The 22,865-nt window shown below is 41.6% G+C and overlaps 1 protein-coding gene across 1 annotated transcript; it reads left to right on the top strand.

Annotated features, from left to right (window-relative positions):
* The first annotated feature begins 8,597 nt into the window (after window positions 1-8,597).
* Window positions 8,598-17,344, top strand: LOC131545401 (ly6/PLAUR domain-containing protein 1-like). Its single transcript, XM_058784193.1, has 3 exons — window positions 8,598-8,900; window positions 10,246-10,386; window positions 15,520-17,344. The coding sequence occupies exons 1-3, from the start codon at window positions 8,858-8,860 to the stop codon at window positions 15,753-15,755; spliced, it is 420 nt and encodes a 139-aa protein (XP_058640176.1). The 5' UTR covers window positions 8,598-8,857; the 3' UTR covers window positions 15,756-17,344.
* Window positions 17,345-22,865: the final 5,521 nt, after the last annotated feature.

Here is a 22,865-nt window from a genome sequence, read left to right on the forward strand (position 1 = left end):
GCCGAGGACTCATAACGCCCGTATTCAAGAGCGGAGACAAATCAGACCCAAACAACTACAGAGGCATCTGTGTGAGCAGTAATCTGGGAAGCTGTTCTGCAAAATCATCAACACAAGACTCGTACGCTTCCTCACAGAGCACAGTGTCCTCAGCAGAAGTCACATTATAGAACAACAGACCACATCTTCACACCCTGATCGACAAATATATTAACCAAAACAAAACCAAAATATTCGCTTGCTTTGTAGATTTCCAAAAGGCCTTTGATTCAATTTGGCATGAAGGTCTGCGGTCAAAACTTCTAGAATCAGGTATTGGGGTAAAACATACAATATTATAAAAACAATGTATTCAAACAATCAATGCGCAATTAAAATTGGAAATAAACGAGCAGAATTCTTCACTCAAGGGCGGGGTGTGAGGCAGGGCTGCCCGCTATCACCGACCCTCTTCAATATTTACATTGATGAATCGGCAAAACTCCTGGAACAATCCGCAGCGCCTGGCCTCACGCTACATGACTCCAACATAAAGCTCTTGCTGTTTGCAGATGATCTGGTTCTGCTGTCTCCAACAGAAGAGGGTCTACAGCAGAACCTAGACATCCTGCACAAGTTCTGTCAGACCTGGGCCCTGACTATTAATCCTAACAAAACTAAAGTACTCACATTTCAGAAAAGACCCAGATGTCAGGGAAAGAGACACAATTTCACCCTTGCTACGACAAACATTGAATACGCCACAAACTACACACACCTCGGGCTGAAGATAAGTGCAGCTAAATTTGGCTGTGAATGAACTGAAAGAGAAAGCAAGAAGGGCCTTTTATGCCATCAAAAAATCTATCCAAATTGAAATACCAATTAGAATCTGGCTCAAAATATTCCAATCAGTCATAGAACCTCTTGCATTATATGGCAGTGAAGTGTGGGGTCCTCTCCTAAATCATGAATTTGAAAAATGGGACAAAAACCCGACTGAAGCCCTGCATGCTGAGTTGTGTAAGAGCATCCTCAGAGTACAGAGGAACACACCGAACAACGCATGCAGGGCAGAATCAGGCCAGTTCCCTCTACTCATGCACATTGAGAAACCAGCCATCAAATTTTGGAAACACCTAAAATGAGCGACCCCAACTCTTACCATTTTAAAGCCCTTAAAACCATGAAGTGAACCCTGAAAAGTCCCTGATTCAGATGCTCCTGAAGCTGCAAACACAGACTAACATGACTAACAACATCCAGCATCAGGACACTGAAATATTCATCCACAAAACTCGGCCCAACCAAATTATTAAAACACAAAAAGAAAATGATCTAACCTATTGGAAAGAAACAACAGAAAAACAAAGTAAACTTGAATGTTATTTGGCCCTAAACAGAGAGTACACCACCGCAGAATATCTGAGTACAGTGAAAGACTGTAAACTAAGACAAATGACGAGGTACAGACTGAGCAACCATACTCTCACTATAGAGACGGACAGATATCACCAGCACTGGCTGCCCAGAGAGAGCCGCATCTGCCCACACTGCACCCACAGACCACACTTCCTCACCGGCTGCACTAACTATCAACACATTACAAAGACTTTTATCACAAACTTTGCTCTGACTTCAAAATGTTAAACAAAAAACACAACTTCAATATTTATTAGGGAAAAACAAGATTGTATCCTACTAGCAGCAAGATACATTGATACCTGTCACAAAAAGAGGGAGGAGTCAACAAATGAGTGATGCGTCCACAAACAAACACACACACACACACACACACACACACACACTCACACACACACACACACACACACACACACACACACACACACACACACACACACACACTCACACTCACACACACACACACACACACACAAACAAACACACACAAACAAACACACACACACACACACACACACACACACACACACACACACACACACACACACACACACTCACACACACACACACACACACACACACACTCACACACACACACACACACACACACACACAAACAAACACACACAAACAAACACACACTCACACACACTCACACACACACACACACAAACAAACACACACACACACACACTCACAACATTGAATTTTAAATTGTTCATGGAATTCTAAAATGTTGATTTGTTCTACTTAAATGTATCTAGATGCGTGTTTTTGTTGCATATATATCTGTTCTAGATTCAATGTAAACACTACGCTTTGGCGATACATTGTAACAATTGTCATGCCAATAAAGCACATATTGAATTTAATTGAATTGAGTGTGTGTGTGTGAGAGAGAGAGAGAGAGAGAGATTGTGTGTGTGTGTGAACTGGTATATATGGTTTATGAGTTTATATATGGTTTTTATGGTGAAACAGTTCTACTCTGCCATCATTGAATCCGTCCTCTGCACTTCTATAACTGTCTGGTTCAGCTCAGCTACCAAACCTGACCTCAGAAGACTACGGAGGGTAGTCCGGACTGCTGAGCGAATCACTCTCCAAGAACTGCACTCATCCAGAGTGAGCAGAAGGACTGAAGCACACTGTCTCTCTGAACTGCTGAATAACATTCTTATTACATTTCAAATTTGCACCTAACAAACCTATACATACTGAATTGTGTATATTATATATTGTGTTTTTTGCTATTTTGCACATTGTCTATTTTGTATATTTATATATTCTCATTAGCTCATAATAGCTCATTCTGATTCTGATAAGGACACAAATCTGTATAATAACATGGGTACTACAACATGAAGGTGGTTTATGAGGACACTGCCTATGTCCCCGTAAAACAAAAGGCTTAAAAAATCTAAAAATGCCTGTAGTCTCCTGTAAGGGGTAGGTTTAGGTGTAGGGTTGGTGTAGGACAATAGCACATACAGTAAGTACAGTATAAAAACCATTACGCCTATGGAGAGTCCCCACTTTTCACAAAAACGAACATGTGTGTGTGTGTGTGTGTGTGTCTAGATTTATTTGGTGATTTCAAATATGAAATTTAATAGGCTCTGTGCACAAGCGTAGCGAGAAGTCGGCAGAAGTCGGGATATCAGTTTCCGGTTTTCATTCGCGTCGCCCAAAATGTCAGTATTTACTAGATGTCTCCGAGATCTGCCGAGTAGAATCAGCGATGTCCATCGCATCGTTAATGCCTGGTCTCCTGCCCCAGTACACAAACGAAACAAGGGACTCAAACGCATAGGCCTATCGAGTTATATGCACAAATAATTTAATCTAATGTGTTATTTCGGCATCTAGCGGCGACATATTCATTTTAGAAGCTTTTCTTTCTCAATTTTAAACGCAGACTGTTCGTTTTTATTTTTTATTTTTTGGGGATAATTGTGTTATCAATTGTATTAAACATCTCCCCCTCTCAGTTTCTAATGAACATCAGGGCACAGGTGATGTCTGTAAGCTTAGTGAACAGTTTTGGAGAGTTTGATGTTTCCCCATTCAAAGAGACAGGAGCTGCACTTGCATGCCCGAGAGGCGTTTCAAAGATGGCCGCCGAGTGACATGACTTGTCTTAAAGAGACTTAGGGTGCGTCCGAAATCGCATACTTCCCTACTATATAGTATGCGAAAAACAGTATGTGAGGCGAGTAGTATGTCCGAATTCATAGTATTCGAAAAACAGTAGGCGAGAAGTACCCGGATGACCTACTACTTCCGCCCGAATTCTCTAGTAGGCAAACGATGGACACTTTACTATCCCATGAGGCCGCGGGAGAGGCGACGTCATATTCGAAAAATGGCGGAAAGCCGCGACGCGCCTGTCTTCAAGTGTAAAGTACCTCAGGGAAAAGCATTGTTGATGTTCATCGTGGTTAACTTGTGCTTGTTTAACATCATCCAAGTAAACCACTGACTTGTTGAGGGTTTAACAAACAGATGAAACGATTGTGTGAATTGGGTGTAAAAAGATCTCTAATCATTACCGATCAGATGGAGTTACGTTAACCTCAATGTAGTACATCAGCTTGTTAACGCTGCTTTCTTTAAATAGACGGTTCGTTAAGCGGTAAGAATTTAAGTCATTAACGATATTAGCGCAGTGAAGTGGGCTTTTTAAATTGTCGCGCTGTTGTGAAGACGCATGACACGTGACATCAACATGGCGGATGTAGTACGTCCGAATTCCATTCATACTACCCTCATTCATACTATATACAACATACTTTTTTAACGGTTGAGTAGTACGTTTGAATTCAAATGTAGTACCTACACAAGTAGTATGCGATTTAGGACGCAGCCTTTGTTACTAGCATGTTGCTAGCATATTTCTAACATGATTAGCATGCCACTAACATGTTGCTATCATGATTAGCAAGTGACTAGCATGTTGCTAGCATGTTTCTAACATGATTAGCATGTTGCTATCATGACTAGCATGTTGCTAGCATGATTAGCAAAGTGACTAGCATGTTGGTAGCATGTTTATAGCATGATTAGCATGCTAGTAGCATGTTAATCATGTTAGGGGAAGTCGTGGCCTAATGGTTAGAGAGTCGGACTCGTAATCCAAAGGTTGTGAGTTCGAGTCTCGGGCTGCCAGGGATTGTAGGTGGGGAGTGAATGTCCAGCGCTCTCAATACCACGACTGAGGTGCCCACGGGCACCAAACCCCCAACTGCTTCCCGGGCGCCGCAGCATTAATGACTGCCCACTGCTCCTGCTGTGTGTGTGCACGTTGGATGGGTTAAATGCAGAGCCATATGTCACTTTACTAGCATGTTTATAACATTTTGCTGGCATGATTAGCATTCCACTACCATGTTGCTAGTATGTCGCTAGCAAGTGACTATCATGATTATCAAGTGACTAGCATGTTGTTAGCATGATTAGCAAGTTACTAGCATGTTTCTAGCATGATTAGCATTTCGCAACACCCTAACAACCATCCCTGGTACCTTAGCAACCGCCTAGCAACACCTTAGCAACCACCCCAGGTACCCTAGCAACACCCTAGAAACCACCCCGGGTACCTTAGCAACCGCATAGCAACATCCTAGCAACCACCCCAGGTACCTTAGCAACCACCTAGCAACGACCCCGGGTACCCTAGCAACCGCATAGCAACACCCTAACAACCACCCTATGTACCTTATCAACTGCAAAACAACTTTTAAAGCTTACGACACACGAAAACATCCTACTAAACATCGCTAACTGTGTGTGTGTGTGTGTGTGTGTGTGTGTGTGAGAGAGAGAGAGTGTGTGTGTGTGTGTGTGTGTGATTAAAGTGTGTTTAATAACCTTTCACAAACACTCAAGAAAGAGACATAAACTCCCACCTCTACTGTCACAATCCTCACATCACATACACACCCTCATTCATCACTCTGACACACACACACACACACACACGGAGAGACTAACGTCTGAGCTTCTGACACACACACACACACACACACACACACACACACGGAGAGACTAACGTCTGAGCTTCTGACACACACACACACACACACACACACACACACACACGGAGAGACTAACGTCTGAGCTTCTGACACACACACACACACACACAGGCACGTGCAGAAGGGGGCTTTGGGGCTCGAGCCCTGCCCTTTCAGAATTATTCAAAGTGCCCTCTCGGGCAAATAGCAATGATATTGTGGTCAATAAAACAATGCATTTGAATTGTAATTAACATGACAATTTGTACAAAACAGTAACTAATCGCTCAAAAGTCTGAAAATTCCTGTTTATTTGTACATATCTGTCGATCTGAGGCGTAGCTATGGTTCTCAGTCGCGTGCTCTTTGCTTCATGACTGATATTCCAGTCTGTTCGGAACCCGAGGCTCTCGAGCCATATACGGTTCTTTCAGTGAGCGGGTCGACGGAAGGAAAACATAAACCAAACAATATTTTAAAAATGTTTCATCAATAATCAAAGCTAGTGTATCGATTTAATTAAAAATCCATATGCTATTATATATTTTAGAATATTACATAATTCATCAATGCCCGTTAGTCACGTAGCTATAATACACCAACCAATCACGATCCGGCACAAGAAGTTCACATTTGATTGGACAATAATGTGAAGTGGAGCGGTTATTTTCAGTTCTTATTCATAAATCGGTTGAAAATGACATGGACAGACGAGCTTATTTGTGGAGCGATCTGGATCTGCGGTTTGTCTCATTTTATGAATCAAATTACATCGCTGAGAAAATAGATGACTACATGAGCACGGCACAAAACCGTGCGGCGCCAAAAGTCGCAATAATGGTAATCAGTAGGCTATTCAGTTCACTGATATTTATTTAGCTATGATATACACCGTTTACTATTTGATGAAACTATCATAGTTAGTTATAGTTTAAGCTCAAGTGCCACCTACAGGCCTGTTGTGTGAAGTGCAGGCTGAGAAATGGTGACGAGAAAGGACTTTATTATATTAGCATTTTTGATAATTATGCAGCATTATGAAAGTGTCTTATGCTCATCAAACCTGCATTTATTTGATCAAAAATACAGAAAAAACTGTTATATTTACAATTTAAAAGAATGTTTTTCTATTTTAATATACATTTATACTATTTTAATAAAATCTCATTTCTTTCTGTGATTCAAAGCTGTATTTTCAGCATCATTACTCCAGTCTTCAATGCATTTATTTGATCAACATTTTACTTATTTACTTAATGCATTTTATGCAAAGCTGATTTATTAGCAATGTTGAAAACAAACATCTCTATTTTGAATAAATGCTGTTCTTTTAAACTTTTTATTTATCAATGAACCCCAAAAAAGTATCACAGATTCCAATAAAAAAGCACAACTGTTTCCAACATTGATAATAAATCATCATATTAGAATGATTTCTGAAGGACCATGCATTGAAGACTGGAGTAATGATGCTGAAAATACAGCTTTGAATCACAGAAAGAAATGAGATTTTATTAAAATAGTATAATAAACACAACAGGCCTGTAGGTGGCACTTGAGCTTAAACTATAACTAACTATGATAGTTTCATCAAATAGTAAACGGTGTATATCATAGCTAAATAAATATCAGTGAACTGAATAGTCTACTGATTACCATTATTGCGACTTTTGGCGCCGCACGGTTTTGTGCCGTGCTCATGTAGTCATCTATTTTCTCAGCGATGTAATTTGATTCATAAAATGAGACAAACCGCAGATCCAGATCGCTCCACAAATAAGCTCGTCTGTCCATGTCATTTTCAACCGATTTATGAATAAGAACTGAAAATAACCGCTCCACTTCACATTATTGTCCAATCAAATGTGAACTTCTTGTGCCGGATCGTGATTGGTTGGTGTATTATAGCTACGTGACTAACGGGCATTGATGAATTATGTAATATTCTAAAATATATAATAGCATATGGATTTTTAATTAAATCGATACACTAGCTTTGATTATTGATGAAACATTTTTAAAATATTGTTTGGTTTATGTTTTCCTTCCGTCGACCCGCTCACTGAAAGAACCGTATATGGCTCGAGAGCCTCGGGTTCCGAACAGACTGGAATATCAGTCATGAAGCAAAGAGCACGCGACTGAGAACCATAGCTACGCCTCAGATCGACAGATATGTACAAATAAACAGGAATTTTCAGACTTTTGAGCGATTAGTTACTGTTTTGTACAAATTGTCATGTTAATTACAATTCAAATGCATTGTTTTATTGACCACAATATCATTGCTATTTGCCCGAGAGGGGCACTTTTGAATAATTCTGAAAAAGGGCAGGGGCTCGAGCCCCCAAAGCCCCCCCTTCTGCACGTGCCTGTGTGTGTGTGTGTGTGTGTGTGTGTGTGTGTGTGTGTGTGTGTGTCAGAAGCTCAGACGTTAGTCTCTCCGTGTGTGTGTGTGTGTGTGTCAGAAGCTCAGACGTTAGTCTCTCCGTGTGTGTGTGTGTGTGTGTGTGTGTGTCAGAAGCTCAGACGTTAGTCTCTCCGTGTGTGTGTGTGTGTGTGTGTGTGTGTGGACCGCCTGATGAGTTCAGACAGCTACGAGGGTGCAAGACCATTTAGAGATTAAAAACAAACATCAATATTTTGAAATCAACTCTATGATGAACCGGCAACCAATTCAGAGCTATTAAAACAGGAGGAATATGTTGAGGTTTGCGGACGCCCATAGAAACCTGGTTTCGGTGGTGTTTGTGTCGAAGTGACGAAAGAATTGATGTAATTTGTCAGATGTCATCAATGAATGCATTTTGTGGCAAAGCAGTGATAAATGATCCACAGTTTAGCCGCAGACCCTGATGTTGTGCTCGCTGTGAGAAGAGTTCTGACCGAATAAAAATAACTGTATTATGTTGAATATCAAAGTGATTTGTGTCTGATTGTGGACGACGTATTCATGTTTTTAGATTCGTGGAGTAAAAGTTGTAGTTTTTATAAGTTTGATGGGATGCCGAGTGGCATGTTGATACTTGTGTTATTATTTACAATCAATACGAATTTTGTAATTCTTGTTTATTATTCAGTAAAACTAATATCAAATCATTTAATTTGCTTTCACAGTGTTGCTATTATGGCATTAAAATACAGGCAATCAAATGTGTGAATATTAGTGTCTCTTGCGGCGGTGACGTCACCAGTCAGTCAGAGTTGGATCTCGTGCGCTGAAGAGCTGTTGTTAAATCTGCTGTGAAGCGCGAGGCATGTGTGTGTGATGAAGGGCAGCTGCGCGCGGGCTCCAGGTGTGTGTGTGTGTGTGGAGTGAGTCTCTCTCTCTGTGCATTCAGACGCGCGTCACGTGCGGCGGAGCTCCGTCTGGCGCGGCGCGGGGGAGCGGCGCTCGCTCGCGGGATGGACGCGTCGGCGCGGCGCTAAGCGGCTCCGGGATGCGGCGGTGTGCGACTCTACTGATGATCGCGCTGACGGCGGGTGAGTGCATGCAATCACACACATTAACACCGGCGATTACACACCGACGCGCGCGACTTCACCGAAGACTATAGAAATGACTGATTCGTGCTGAATGGCCTGTGATTCTAATGAGCTTTAATCTGGTGCCGATTTACACGCGGAAATTAATCAACAGTTAAAGCCTGGCTTGAATTAGTACAGTTAAATGAGCTCTGAAAATACTGAGACTGTAACACTTATTAACGATGCTTAATTGTGCCTTCATTTCTCAAAAGAATGACTTGTTTTTGTTTCATTTTTAATATTTTAAATTAGCACGACATGTGAATAGATTTATCGATGATGACTGATACAGTTTTTAAACTATTATCCTGTGTTCTGCTTCAGTCCGATAATGCGTGATTCACTTGTAAATTAGAAAGATGTTAATGATTTTTTTCTATTTAAACAACTATATTAAAGTGAAGTGTTCAGTATTTGAAACAAATTAAAAAGAGATGATAAAACACTCGCCAGTCTGGCTCGTATTTCACTTTTTTTAATATATTATAAATATATTAACATAGCCTAATACAAAAAAAAAAAAAAAGTCTCTCATTTTCTATACAATTAAACACATATTTATGTACTTATTAATTTTTTTTTTCTCATTTACTTTGGAGTTTGTTAGATTAGATTCAAACTACTGTTCTGCATTAAAGACAATCCTGTCCCGACAGAAACAAAAAAATGAATAAATACTACTACTACTAATAATAACAATACATTTTAAAATATTTATTATTCAAATCAGCATAAATTAAGGTCAGTAAAACAAATGTACTACTATGATGGATAAATACTTCATTTCAATGTAATTTTTCCTGTGAAAGTAATCAGAATGAGATATTTGTTTTTATTCTTTTCATCATGCAAATTATTTTAATTTGTGCTCACTGAGTGTAGAAATCCAAATTCATGGTTTTAGAACATATTTTACACGCATTTGATTTAAACCGCAGCTCTGGGAGCATTGCATTCAATTTCAGAGTAACTCCAGTAGGAATTATTCAGCTTATCATGGATTTGTTTGAAGAAATGCAATGAATTCTAGTGATTACAAACTTACCCTAATGTCAGAAAATATGAATGAAGTGTTTTTGTCATTTCTATTCATTATTTAACCGACAAATGAATAGAGTTGCCCTTCACTGTCTGCCCGCGTCATTGAACAGAATTCACTGGATAAAAACAAAACAAAATTCACTGTATGAAAGTTAAAGGCGACACAAACCTGTGTGCAGTAATCATAGCTGATGATGATGATAAATTTGTGTTTGTGCAGAAATCACAGGCGATGATGATGATGTGTGTGTGTGCGCAGGCATGAGTGCAGCGCTGCAGATCCAGTGCTATCAGTGTGAAGACGTTCATCAGGACGACTGCTCCTCGCCAGAGTTCATCGTCAACTGCACCGTCAACGTGCAGGACATGTGTCAGAAGGAAGTGCTGGTCATGGAGGACGGTAAGGACGCCGCATCACTTCCTGTGCTGCCTGTTGCTATGGTTAAGCGCTAGTCTCGTTAGCTGACCGATGATGATGGTGATTGTATGTGCAGTGAACGCTGCTGTGCTCGTAGAAAATCACTCCATTATATCAGTGAAATAATTAATGACTAGAAGGAAAGACTGCGATATAAGAGAGATAAACGAGAGGCTGACGAGGGTTCATCATGGCAACAGAAGAGCGTCCGGCTCTGACACGCTGTTCTTCAGCTGAGCTCGCGATTGGAGAAGCTATCGTCTGCCGTGTCTCTCCATACACCGTCAGCTGATCCAGACTTTACAGTAGTGCGGATATGTCACACAGTACTTTAGCACTGTCAGCATGAGGTTCAGAAGAAAGAGCAGAACCCTCATGATGTAACGGACCAAAGTCATAGCAGTCGATTCGCACAAATGAAGCTTTATTAAGTTAAGTTTGGGAAGAGCAATATTCATGAATCAAATGAGCTGATTTCAGACACATAGGGGAGAGTCTGTAGATGCTGTGTGTGTGAAACAGATAGAGCGCCACCTACGAGCACTCCTGCATCTGCTCCTCACTGCTCCTGCATCTGCTGCTCACTGCTCCTGCATCTGCTGCTCACTGCTCCTTCATCTGCTCCTTCACTGCTCCTTCATCTGCTCCTCACTGCTCCTCACTACTCCTCACTGCTCCTGCACTGCTCCTCACTGCTCCTCACTACTCCTCACTGCTCCTTCATCTGCTCCTCACTGCTCCTTCACTGCTCCTTCATCTGCTCCTCACTGCTACTCACTGCTCCTCACTGCTCCTCACTACTCCTCACTACTCCTCACTGCTCCTGCATCTGCTCCTCACTGCTCCTCACTACTCCTCACTACTCCTCACTACTCCTCACTGCTCCTCACTGCTCCCTCACTGCTCCTTCATCTGCTCCTCACTGCTCCTCACTGCTCCTCACTACTCCTCACTGCTCCTCACTGCTCCTCACTGCTACTCACTGCTCCCTCACTGCTCCTCACTACTCCTCACTACTCCTCACTGCTCCTCACTGCTCCTTCATCTGCTCTTACGCTGGAGATCGGCTGCTGATCATGCGGCGCTCCTTCAGATCTGAGTTCAGCTCATGCGAGCTCCATTTCATATTTGTAAGAAAGCAGTTCAGACTACTGATGATTTACAGGAAGTCTCATTCCTCACTGTTTGTTTCAGTACAGTCGGATGTGTGTGTTTGTGTCATATTGACATCAAATAATACAACAGGACAAACTACATTTACTGCTCCCTCACTGCTCCTCACTGCTCCTCACTGCTCCTTCATCTGCTCCGTTACTGCTCCTCACTACTCCTCACTACTCCTGGACTGCTCCTCACTGCTCCCTCACTGCTCCTTACTGCTCCTTCATCTGCTCTTCACTGCTACTCACTGCTCCTTCATCTGCTCCTCACTGCTCCCTCACTGCTCCTCACTTCTCCTGCATCTGCTCCTTCATCTGCTCCTCACTGCTCCCTCTCTGCTCCTCACTGCTCCTTCATCTGCTCCTCACTACTCCTGACTGCTCCTGCACTGCTCCTCACTGCTCCCTCACTGCTCCTCACTGCTCCCTCTCTGCTCCTGACTGCTCCTGCACTGCTCCCTCACTGCTCCTCACTGCTCCTCACTGCTCCTTCATCTGCTCCTTTACTGCTCCTCACTACTCCTCACTACTCCTGGACTGCTCCTCACTGCTCCCTCACTGCTCCTTACTGCTCCTTCATCTGCTCTTCACTGCTACTCACTGCTCCTTCATCTGCTCCTCACTGCTCCCTCACTGCTCCTCACTTCTCCTGCATCTGCTCCTTCATCTGCTCCTCACTGCTCCCTCTCTGCTCCTCACTGCTCCTTCATCTGCTCCTCACTACTCCTGACTGCTCCTGCACTGCTCCCTCACTGCTCCTCACTGCTCCTTCATCTGCTCCTCACTGCTCCTTCACTGCTCCTCTCTGCTCCTTACTGCTCCTGCACTGCTCCTCACTGCTCCTTCATCTGCTCCTCACTGCTCCTTCATCTGCTCCTCACTACTCCTCACTGCTCCTGCACTGCTCCTCTCTGCTCCTCACTGCTCCTTCATCTGCTCCTGCACTGCTCCTCTCTGCTCCTGCACTGCTCCTCACTGCTCCCTCACTAGTCCTTACTGCTCCTTTATCTGCTCCTCAGTACTCATCACTGCTCCTGCATCTGCTCCTTCACTGCTCCTCACTTCTCCTTCATCTACTCCTCACTGCTCCTTTATTTGCTCCTCACTGCTCCTGCACTGCTCCTCACTGCTCCTCACTGCTCCTCACTGCTCCCCCACTGCTCCCTCACTGCTCCTCACTGCTCCTCACTGCTTCACACTTCTCCTGCATCTGCTCCTTACTGCTCCTTCACTGCTCCTCACTGCTCCTTCATCTGCTCCTCACTGCTCCTCACTGCTCCTTCACTGCTCCTCACTTCTCCTTCATCTGCTCCTCACTTCTCCTTCATCTGCTCCTCACTGCTCCTTTATCTGCTCCTTCACTGCTCCTCACTGCTCCTTCATCTGCTTATCACTGCTCCTTTATCTGCTACTCACTGCTCCTTCATCTGCTCCTTCACTGCTCCTCACTGCTCCTTCATCTGCTCCTCACTGCTCCTTCATCTGCTCCTCACTGCTCCTGCATCTGCTCCTCATTGCTTTTTCATCTGCTCTTCACCGCTCCTTCATCTGTTCCTCACCTCCTTGATCTGCTCTTCACCGCTCCTCACTGCTCCTTCATGTGCTCCTCACTGCTAATTCACTGCTCCTCACTGCTCTTTCATCTGCTCTTCACTGCTCCTTCATCTGCTGCTCACTGCTCCTGCATCTGCTCCTTCACTGCTCCTTCATCTGCTCCTTCACTGCTCCTTCATCTGCTCCTTCATCTGCTCCTCACTGCTCCTGCATCTGCTGCTCACTGCTCCTTCATCTGCTCCTTCACTGCTCCTTCATCTGCTCCTCACTGCTCCTCACGACTCCTCACTGCTCCTGCATCTGCTCCTCACTGCTCCTGCATCTGCTCCTTCACTGCTCCTTCATCTGCTCCTCACTGCTCCTTCATCTGCTGCTCACTGCTCCTGCATCTGCTGCTCACTGCTCCTGCATCTGCTCCTCACTGCTCCTCACTGCTCCTCACTGCTCTTTCATCTGCTCTTCACTGCTCCTTCATCTGCCCTTCACTGCTCCTTCATCTGCTCCTTCATCTGCTCCTCACTGCTCCTGCATCTGCTGCTCACTGCTCCTTCATCTGCTCCTTCACTGCTCCTTCATCTGCTCCTCACTGCTCCTCACGACTCCTCACTGCTCCTGCATCTGCTCCTCACTGCTCCTGCATCTGCTCCTTCACTGCTCCTTCATCTGCTCCTCACTGCTCCTTCATCTGCTGCTCACTGCTCCTGCATCTGCTGCTCACTGCTCCTGCATCTGCTCCTCACTGCTCCTCACTGCTCCTCACTGCTCTTTCATCTGCTCTTCACTGCTCCTTCATCTGCTCCTTCATCTGCTCCTTCATCTGCTCCTTCACTGCTCCTTCATCTGCTCCTTCATCTGCTCCTCACTGCTCCTGCATCTGCTGCTCACTGCTCCTTCATCTGCTCCTTCAATGCTCCTTCATCTGCTCCTCACTGCTCCTCACTACTCCTCACTGCTCCTGCATCTGCTCCTCACTGCTCCTGCATCTGCTCCTTCACTGCTCCTTCATCTGCTCCTCACTGCTCCTTCATCTGCTGCTCACTGCTCCTGCATCTGCTGCTCACTGCTCCTGCATCTGCTGCTCACTGCTCCTGCATCTGCTCCTCACTGCTCCTCACTGCTCCTCACTGCTCTTTCATCTGCTCTTCACTGCTCCTTCATCTGCTCCTCACTGCTCCTTCATCTGCTGCTCACTGCTCCTGCATCTGCTGCTCACTGCTCCTTCATCTGCTCCTCACTGCTCCTCACTACTCCTCACTGCTCCTGCATCTGCTCCTCACTGCTCCCTCACTACTCCTCACTGCTCCTCACTGCTCCTTCATCTGCTCTTACGCTGGAGATCGGCTGCTGATCATGCGGCGCTCCTTCAGATCTGAGTTCAGCTCATGCGAGCTCCATTTCATATTTGTAAGAAAGCAGTTCAGACTACTGATGATTTACAGGAAGTCTCATTCCTCACTGTTTGTTTCAGTACAGTCGGATGTGTGTGTTTGTGTCATATTGGCATCAAATAATACAACAGGACAAACTACATTCACACATAATTATTAACAAAATGATAATTATATTTCTATTTGGTAAAAAGATCAACACAAGCTTTTGTAAATCAATAAAATACCTTTAAGGCAAACAGCCAGTCTTAAATCCTTTATTGAAAAGAGTAAACCCAGCTGCAAAGAAAATCAAATGATAAAATCAAAGGATTTTCAGTCTGGTTGCAGTGTTCATTTTACACAGTTTTCTGTATTATTCATAGTTTTTGTCTTTTGATTAAAAATATACTTAATATTTCATCATGTTCAATATTTTTTAGTTTGTGTTACTTTAACTAAAATGGCATGGTATCGGTATTCATACTGACATTAATATGTTTAAATAATAGATTTAATTTTGATCTTCCTTGTCAACCAAAATGTTATTTTTGTCAGCTATAGTAGGGGCAGTGCAGTGCTGTGCGGTTTATGTTTATGTGTTGTGCCCTCTAGTGGACTGCTGATGATAAAGCAGTAGTTAAACTCTATCGCATTGATGCTTAAACTGAAGGAAATGATGAATGAACATAGAAGTCAGTTTTGACAATTAATGTATGAAGAAAACAAAGCCCACTTTTAGGACCTTTTTTGCATTGTCACATTGTTTTCGTGATATTTAAATTTCAAGATTCTCATTACAGCAATGCATCTGGACATTTTACTTTGGAGTTAGTTAGTAATTACTGATTCTTTCCTTTTACTGTAAAAATACAGCAATGCAACAACATTAAGATTTCAGACAACAAAGGCAGAACAACAAATATTATCGTATAATTCATGAAAAAGTTTAATGCAGAAAATCTTAATGATCTTAAAAATGTTCTTTATGCAAAGTTCTGTGTGTTGACTGTTGTGAATGCGTGTTTGTTCAGGGATTCATTACAGGAAGTCGTGTGCGTCGTCGGGGGCATGTCTGATCGCGTCGTCGGGCTATCAGCAGTTCTGCACTGGAAAGCTAAACTCCGTCTGCATCACCTGCTGCAACACGCCGCTCTGCAACGGCCCACGGCACAAGAGAAGAGCGGCATCCCCTGCCTGCAGACCCTCCGTCAGCCGCTACGCCGGCCCGCTGCTTGGCCTCATGCAGCTCTACCTCTGCTCGCACTGACGTGTGTGTGTGTGTGTGTGTGTGTGAGAGAGAGAGAGACTCACGACGGAGCGCAGCGTCAGAGAGCGTCTGCTGGCAGGAGCAGCTCTCACACACTACAGCGTCTGTCTGTGTGCTTCCCTTCATTCTCATATTAATTAACCTGTGGGCAGGGCTTCCGCATTTAATCCCACCAATCACAGCACACATGCAGAGATACACACTTACACTTCACTGACAGCAGGACAATCCTCTTCGTCAAACATCGTCATCACTAGACATTACTCAGCTAACTATCATTTATATCATTAGTTCTTAAGTACATGGTAAATGATACATCGAATGCTATAGTATTGTAATAGAATCACATATCGATTGTGTTTTTCATTACATATAGCCAGAGATGGGCACAAATACATCAAAATGTATTTAAAATAAAAATACTAAATATTGTGTGGAAAAATGTATTTAAATACAAATACAGTATTTTGAAAATACACAAAATACATGTGAAATTGGCCGTCCAGTGAAGTAACGCTATTAAGGCCTGTTTACACCAAGAATAATAATTAAGATATCTATATTAGTGTATTGTAAGCATACAATGCAGTTGTGTCATCTGTCACTAAAAGCAGAAATGATTCCGATTGGCTGTCAATGTTTTTATCATTCATCATGTTTTGTGCTGTTATGGTTATAGTTGTGGATCTGCTATTCACTTAGATTTAGGATGTACTCACACTAGATCTGATCCGTGCTTGAGCACATCAGCAGTCTAATGATAGGCAAAAAGTATTTGATGTATTTTGAAAATACAAAACTACTAAGATTAAATGTATTTAAATACAAAATAGAAAATAGTATTTTGTATTTCAAATACGTATTTTAAATGCATGTATTTGAAATCCTGCCCATCCCTGCATATAGCCATGTATAGGCATGAACCATTAAAACCGTGTTACTCAACATTTTCAACCAAGGACAATAGATGCAGTTCACCAAACACACACTTGCATTTAGGGGCATGTTGTCACACTATATGGGGTAAATTGTCACAGTGAGGACAAACTATCCTGAAACAAAACAAAACCACCAAGCTCTTGTTTTGGCTAATAGTAATGTATAAATGAGGTCTGACGGACAGGTGAGGAGCTCCTGATGGAAACACCTGACAGACTTCTGAGCACGTCTTGCTGTTCACACTTTCAGTAAACTCACTCCAAACATTCATCAGCACACTTCACACACAAACCAGTCCCGTCCTTCCTATAATCCACACGGCGCGTCCTCCCTCTCGGTTCCTCTGATGATCGTGTCTTCTGTCGTGTCGGTGTTCTCCAGCATCTTCTGCTCTTCAGTGACTGTGATGTAGAGATCTGGGAAGGACACAACGCTCTCGTGTAGCTTCTGAATACAAAGACCTTTGATCTCCTATATTTGTATGAATGCAGAGGGTTTCTAAAGGTAAATGTACGCATATACATGAAGAACCAGTCAGTGCTTTTTGACACGTTTGATCGAACATATATTTAATCAAATGTGTTAAATTACATGTGTGTGAGGGATAATATAGAGTCATTGTCTCAAAATAATGGCTATTCAAATAAATAAAATCATGGACAACACTGATTGAGTTAAAATTATTATCTGACTTCACTGCTGTAAAGTGCTGCTCTTCCTGTTTTCCAGCAAAAGTATCTTAAGACCAAGATCTACTGGAGATCTTAAATGGTTTTTTTCGTTTTTTAATATGAATGTACCTCTGAAGGAAACCGACTGTCTTCAGAACAGTTTTGAAGGCATTTTGATTTTATCTGGTAAAGTAGTCGGCGGTAAACTCCAGCAGATCTGGCGCGGTGAGGCTCTGCGGGTGTAATGAGCGCTGAACCGCTGGAGATCCTGTCTCCGAAAACGTTGAAGCTCATTTTTAAATAGACCTTATCTTTATTAACAAACCACATATTTTAAGTCCAAGCAAGCACATTCTCGCCTGAAAAATCCTTAAAACTGCATTCCATGACACAAAACAGTATTATTTTTAAATTATAGTGTATTTGGGCGTCCGCCATGACACTAGACACTAGACAAAACATAGATAGACCCGGCTAGAACAAGCGCAGTGATACAGCATTGTGAAAGGGCACTCAAGGTTTCCTGGAGCAACACCAGTACAATATCTCACGGTTCTCAGCCAATCAGATTTGAGAACCAGAACAAACTGTTGTATAAATATATTACATATATATATACACACACACACAATACAATATAATACAATTTTATTTATATAGCACAGTTTAAAAAACAACCGGAGTTGACCAAAGTGCTTTACAATGCTATACAAACAACAGGCAAAAACACAGCAACAGAGAAGAAGAAGAAAAAAAAACAGTTTTAAAACAAAATAATACTTATTTGTCATGAGATATCAAACACCAGCGAGAAAAAAATAGGTCTTTAGAGTGGATTTAGAAACAGACAAGGCTGGGGCAGTTCTGATGTGAGGGGAGACTAGTTTTGGGCCGACAACAGAAAAGGCACGTCACCTCTCGTTTTTAGCCTCGTCTTAGGAACATGCAGCAGGTCAGAATTAGTGGATCTGAGCGATCTCGACAAAGGATGAGGCTGTAACAACTCGGTTAAGTGCAGTGGGGCCAGATTGTGAAGAAATGTAAAAACAAACAGTAGAATTTTCAAATCAATTCTGTACTTTACTGTGAAGTGAGATTAAAACCGGTGTAATACTCTCATGTTTGCGCTTTCCAGTAAGACGCCGAGCGGCTGCGTTCTGGACTGAGACGCAGGACCGAGGAACAGCAGCGTTCAGAGAGTTACAGTACTCAAGTCTAGATGTAACACATGCGTGTATTGAGATTTCAATTCTCGGTAACACTTTAGAATAATGGTCTGTTGTTAACACGTAACTATGCAGGGAGTAATGGGTAGTACTACACTAACACTCAACTTAATACTATTAACTAATAGAGAAGCAAGATTAACTAAGCAGTAAGTATTAAATATACGACAAAGGTAGGTCCTTATTAGATATGTGATAATTATTAAATAAAAACTATGACCAATGAATAAAGAATAACCAATTAATTACTAATCACAACAGTAATGTCTTAAAAGTGAACAATTGGGTTCTTTGTGGAAACTAATTTATGAATATGATTTCCCCCAAATAAGTCGGCTACAGTTTGAAATTGTGACTACTACTCTTAACAAAGCATGGATGTTTTCTGTTTATTTCAATCAAAAACACAGAATAATCATAAAAATAATTCATTTAAAAATTTTAATAATTAGGAAGTGATTGAATTAGTTAACAATTATGAGCTTTAGTTTGTCAGTTCAGTATTTTAGTGACAGTAGGCTGGGAGGACTTTTCTTGAATATAAATAATAATGTTCTCTTGACAAAAACAATTCACATCCTTAATGAAGGCATCGACTGCATTAATATTGTGTTAAGCACAAAACTGCATATTCCAGATTACAGTGTCTGGTAAAATATCACTAGTGCCTCACACAAATGTATGACCGTACACTATGTGTCACATATAAAACGTTAAATAACTTATTAATTTACATGTGAGTAATTACTGAGGGGTTAACGTATTTTTCACTTTAAAGCTAAAGTGCTACTAAGGAACTACTAGTGATCTGGACCATTATTTTAAAGTGAAAAACACGTTAACCCCTTAGTAATTACGCACATCTAAATTAATAAGTTGTTTAACTTTTATATCTGAGGCACTGGTGATATTTTACCAGTAGATCATCTGGAGTGGGATACATATAAAACTGACATAAAACAGAGTTCATAATTGTGAACTAATTCAGTCATGAGTTTGTCAGTCTTACAGAAGCAGACTCAAACAGAGAATAAGATTAATAGCAGATGTTTATTTTGGATCAGCAGAGCAAAGTTGACTGAACACGGTGAGTAGATGAACCAGCAGACCAGTTGGAGTGCGATGAGGGTGATATGATATCTTTGTCTTGACAGGAATACTAGGAACTCGTAACAGAACACACACCTCACACAGGCAGAGCAGCAGGTTTCTGGGGGACTCTGAGGAGACGCCGCTGGAGAGAACACTAGCGATAGCATGAGCAGCCCACTTCATATGAACGAGACCAGACAATGAGGTGCTGTGAGGTCTGTGCTTTTATGGCAGAGGTAATTAGTGTCCAAACGATGTGCAGGTGTGTGTGAGATCAGGATTCAGGTGACGGAGTGCGCTGTGATTGGCTGGTGATAGAGCCTGGCCGACCTGTAACAGTCAGCATCACTTCCTAATTATTAACATTTTCAAGGCAAGTTTATTTATATAGCACATTTCATACACAATGGTAATTCAAAGTGCTTTACATAAAAGGAAGTGAAATAGACATTAAAAATAATAATAATCACAACAATAAAAACAAATTTATATAAAAACTGGTTTAAAAAGAATTTAAAACATTTAAGAATAGAAAGTGATTATACATAGTGCAATCAGTTGGGACGTAGCACAGTGCTCATTCAACAAATGCACAGCTAAACAGATGAGTTTTGAGTCTGGATTTAAAAGTGGCTAATGTTTTAGCACATCTGATCTCTTCTGAAGCTGGTTCCAACTGCGGGCAGCATAATAGCTAAAAGCAGACTCCTTGTTTTGTGTGAACCCTTGGTATTTCTAACTGACTCGATCCTAATGATCTGAGTGGTCTGTTAGGTTTATATTCAGTGAGCATATCTCCAATGTATTTAGGTCCTAGGCCATTTAGAGATTTATAAACGAGTAAAAGTACTTTAAAATCAATCCTAAATGTAACTGGAAGCCAGTGTAAGGACCTGAGGACTGGTGTAATATGCTCAGATTTTCTGGTTCTAGTCAGAATCCTGGCAGCAGCGTTCTGGATGAGCTGCAGCTGTCTAATGGTCTTCTTTGGAAGGAGACCATTACAATAATCCACCCTGCTGGTGATAAAGGCATGAACCAGTTTCTCCAAGTCTTGACTGGAAACAAAACATCTAATTCTTGCAATGTTTTTGAGATGATAGTATGCTGATTTAGTTACTGCTTTGACATGACTACTAAAACTAAGGTCTGTCTCCAGAAACACCCCAAGATTTTTGACTTGGTTTTTAGTTGATTGACCCCTAGAGTCAAGGTATGCATTCACCTTGAGAACTTCATCTTTGTTTCCAAATGCAATGACTTCAGTTTTCTCCTTATTTAACTGAAGAAAGTTCTGGGACATCCAACAGTTTATTTCATCAATGCATTGGCAGAGGGAGTCAATGGGGCTGTAGTCATTTGGAGATAAGGCTAGGTAAATCTGGGTATCATCAGCATAGCTGTGATAGGCAATTTGGTTCTTTCTCATTATTTGACTTAGTGGGAGCATATACAGGCTAAACAAGAGCGGTGCAAGAATTGAGCCTTGTGGGACTCCGCATGTCATGGACGTCCACTTAGACTTATGCTCTCCTATACTCACATAATAACCTCTCCCTTCTAAGTATGACCTGAACCATTTGAGTACCATCTCAGAAAGCCGGACCCAGTTTTCCAGTCTCTCTAGAAGTATGTTATGATCAACAGTGTCAAACGCAGCACTAAGATCTAGTAGTACCAGCACTGATATTTTGCCTGAATCAGAATTGAAGTGAATATCATTTATTATCTTAATGAGTGCTGTCTCTGTGCTGTGATGCACTCGGAAACCAGATTGAAAATTGTCCAGGTATCCATTTAAGTTTAAGTAGTTGTTCAGCTGATTAAAAACTACCTTTTCAATAATCTTACCTATAAAAGGAAGATTTGATATTGGTCTATAGTTGTTCAACATTGTGTTATCAAGATTGCGCTTTTTCAGAAGGGGCTTAACAACTGCAGTTTTCAGGGAGTTTGGAAAAGTCCCAGAAAGAAGTGAGGCATTCACCACTTCTAAGAGATCTGCTTCTAAACAGTTAAGCACACTTTTGAAAAAAGATGTGGGAAGTGTGTCAAGATAGCAGGTTGATGATTTAAGGTGCTGTACTATTTCTTTCAAAATTTTGCAATCAATTGCTTCAAAAACAGACATAGTCACTTCTTTTTGAAATTGCGGTTGAATCTGTGTGACCTCTGCAAAAGTAGATATGCCAATCTCCTTTCTGATATTATTGATCTTCTCAGAAAAGAAGGAAGCAAACTCATTGCATTTACTGTCGGAGAGCATTTCACTGGGAATCTGACTTGGGGGGTTTGTCAGTCTCTCCACAGTAGCAAAAAGAGTGCGAGAGTTGTTAAAGTTACTGTTTATAAGGTTTGAGAAGAAGGTCTGTCTAGCTGTGGCTAGTTCCACATTGAAAGCATGAAGGCTGTCTTTATAGATGCTATAGTGAATTTCAAGTTTTGTCTTCCGCCACATCCGCTCAGCTTTTCTGCATTGTCTTTTCATACTCTGAACTGCTGTTGATCTTCTCCATGGTGATTTTTGTCTGCCATTCTTCTTGCAGACCCTTGTCGGAGCAATATCATCAATAACATTCTTAACTTTTGAGTTAAAAGAATCCAGGAGAAGATCAACAGAGTCTGCAGAAATGCTTGGTGTTAAAGATATAGCCTTCATAAATAGCGCACTAGTGTTCTCGTTAATGCATCTCTTTCTGACAGAGACAGATCTAGATTCAGTGGTAACAGAGATCAATATATCAAAGAAAATACAGAAGTGATCAGATAGTGCTACATCCTTAATAACAATGGATGAAATGTTTAGACCTTTACTGATGAGTAAATCTACACTGTAAAAAATTGTGCCATAAAATACCAGTAATGTTCTGGCAGCAGAGTTGCCAGTAATGTACTGTTAATTTACAGCCCTTAATTTTTACAGCATGTTACTGTTATTCTACCATGGAAATTAACTCTGCTCCAATTGGTTCAAACAGTTCGAGTTTAAAATATTGGTATTCATATGGCGTTAGTATTGTGAACTTATATCACTTGAGTCCACTGAGAATAAATATTTCTCAGTATAAAACTGCAAACACCTTAAATAACTAAAAACATGTCTTTAACTCAAATCGTTGCAGCTCATCATCCGCTATAATACACATGCATGTATTGAAGTACTTAAAACGATCATCGCTGCT

Source organism: Onychostoma macrolepis, chromosome 01, assembly GCF_012432095.1.
Source record: "Onychostoma macrolepis isolate SWU-2019 chromosome 01, ASM1243209v1, whole genome shotgun sequence".
NCBI classification, from domain to species: Eukaryota; Metazoa; Chordata; class Actinopteri; order Cypriniformes; family Cyprinidae; genus Onychostoma; species Onychostoma macrolepis.

Bases quoted from the DNA above. Each gene is read 5' to 3' on its own strand.
- LOC131545401 (XM_058784193.1), top strand. From the start codon at position 8,858: ATGCGGCGGTGTGCGACTCTACTGATGATCGCGCTGACGGCGG. The intron at 8,901-10,245 runs GTGAGTGCATGC...GTGTGTGCGCAG, and splicing joins GATGATCGCGCTGACGGCGG to GCATGAGTGCAGCGCTGCAG. The intron at 10,387-15,519 runs GTAAGGACGCCG...GTGTTTGTTCAG, and splicing joins AGTGCTGGTCATGGAGGACG to GGATTCATTACAGGAAGTCG.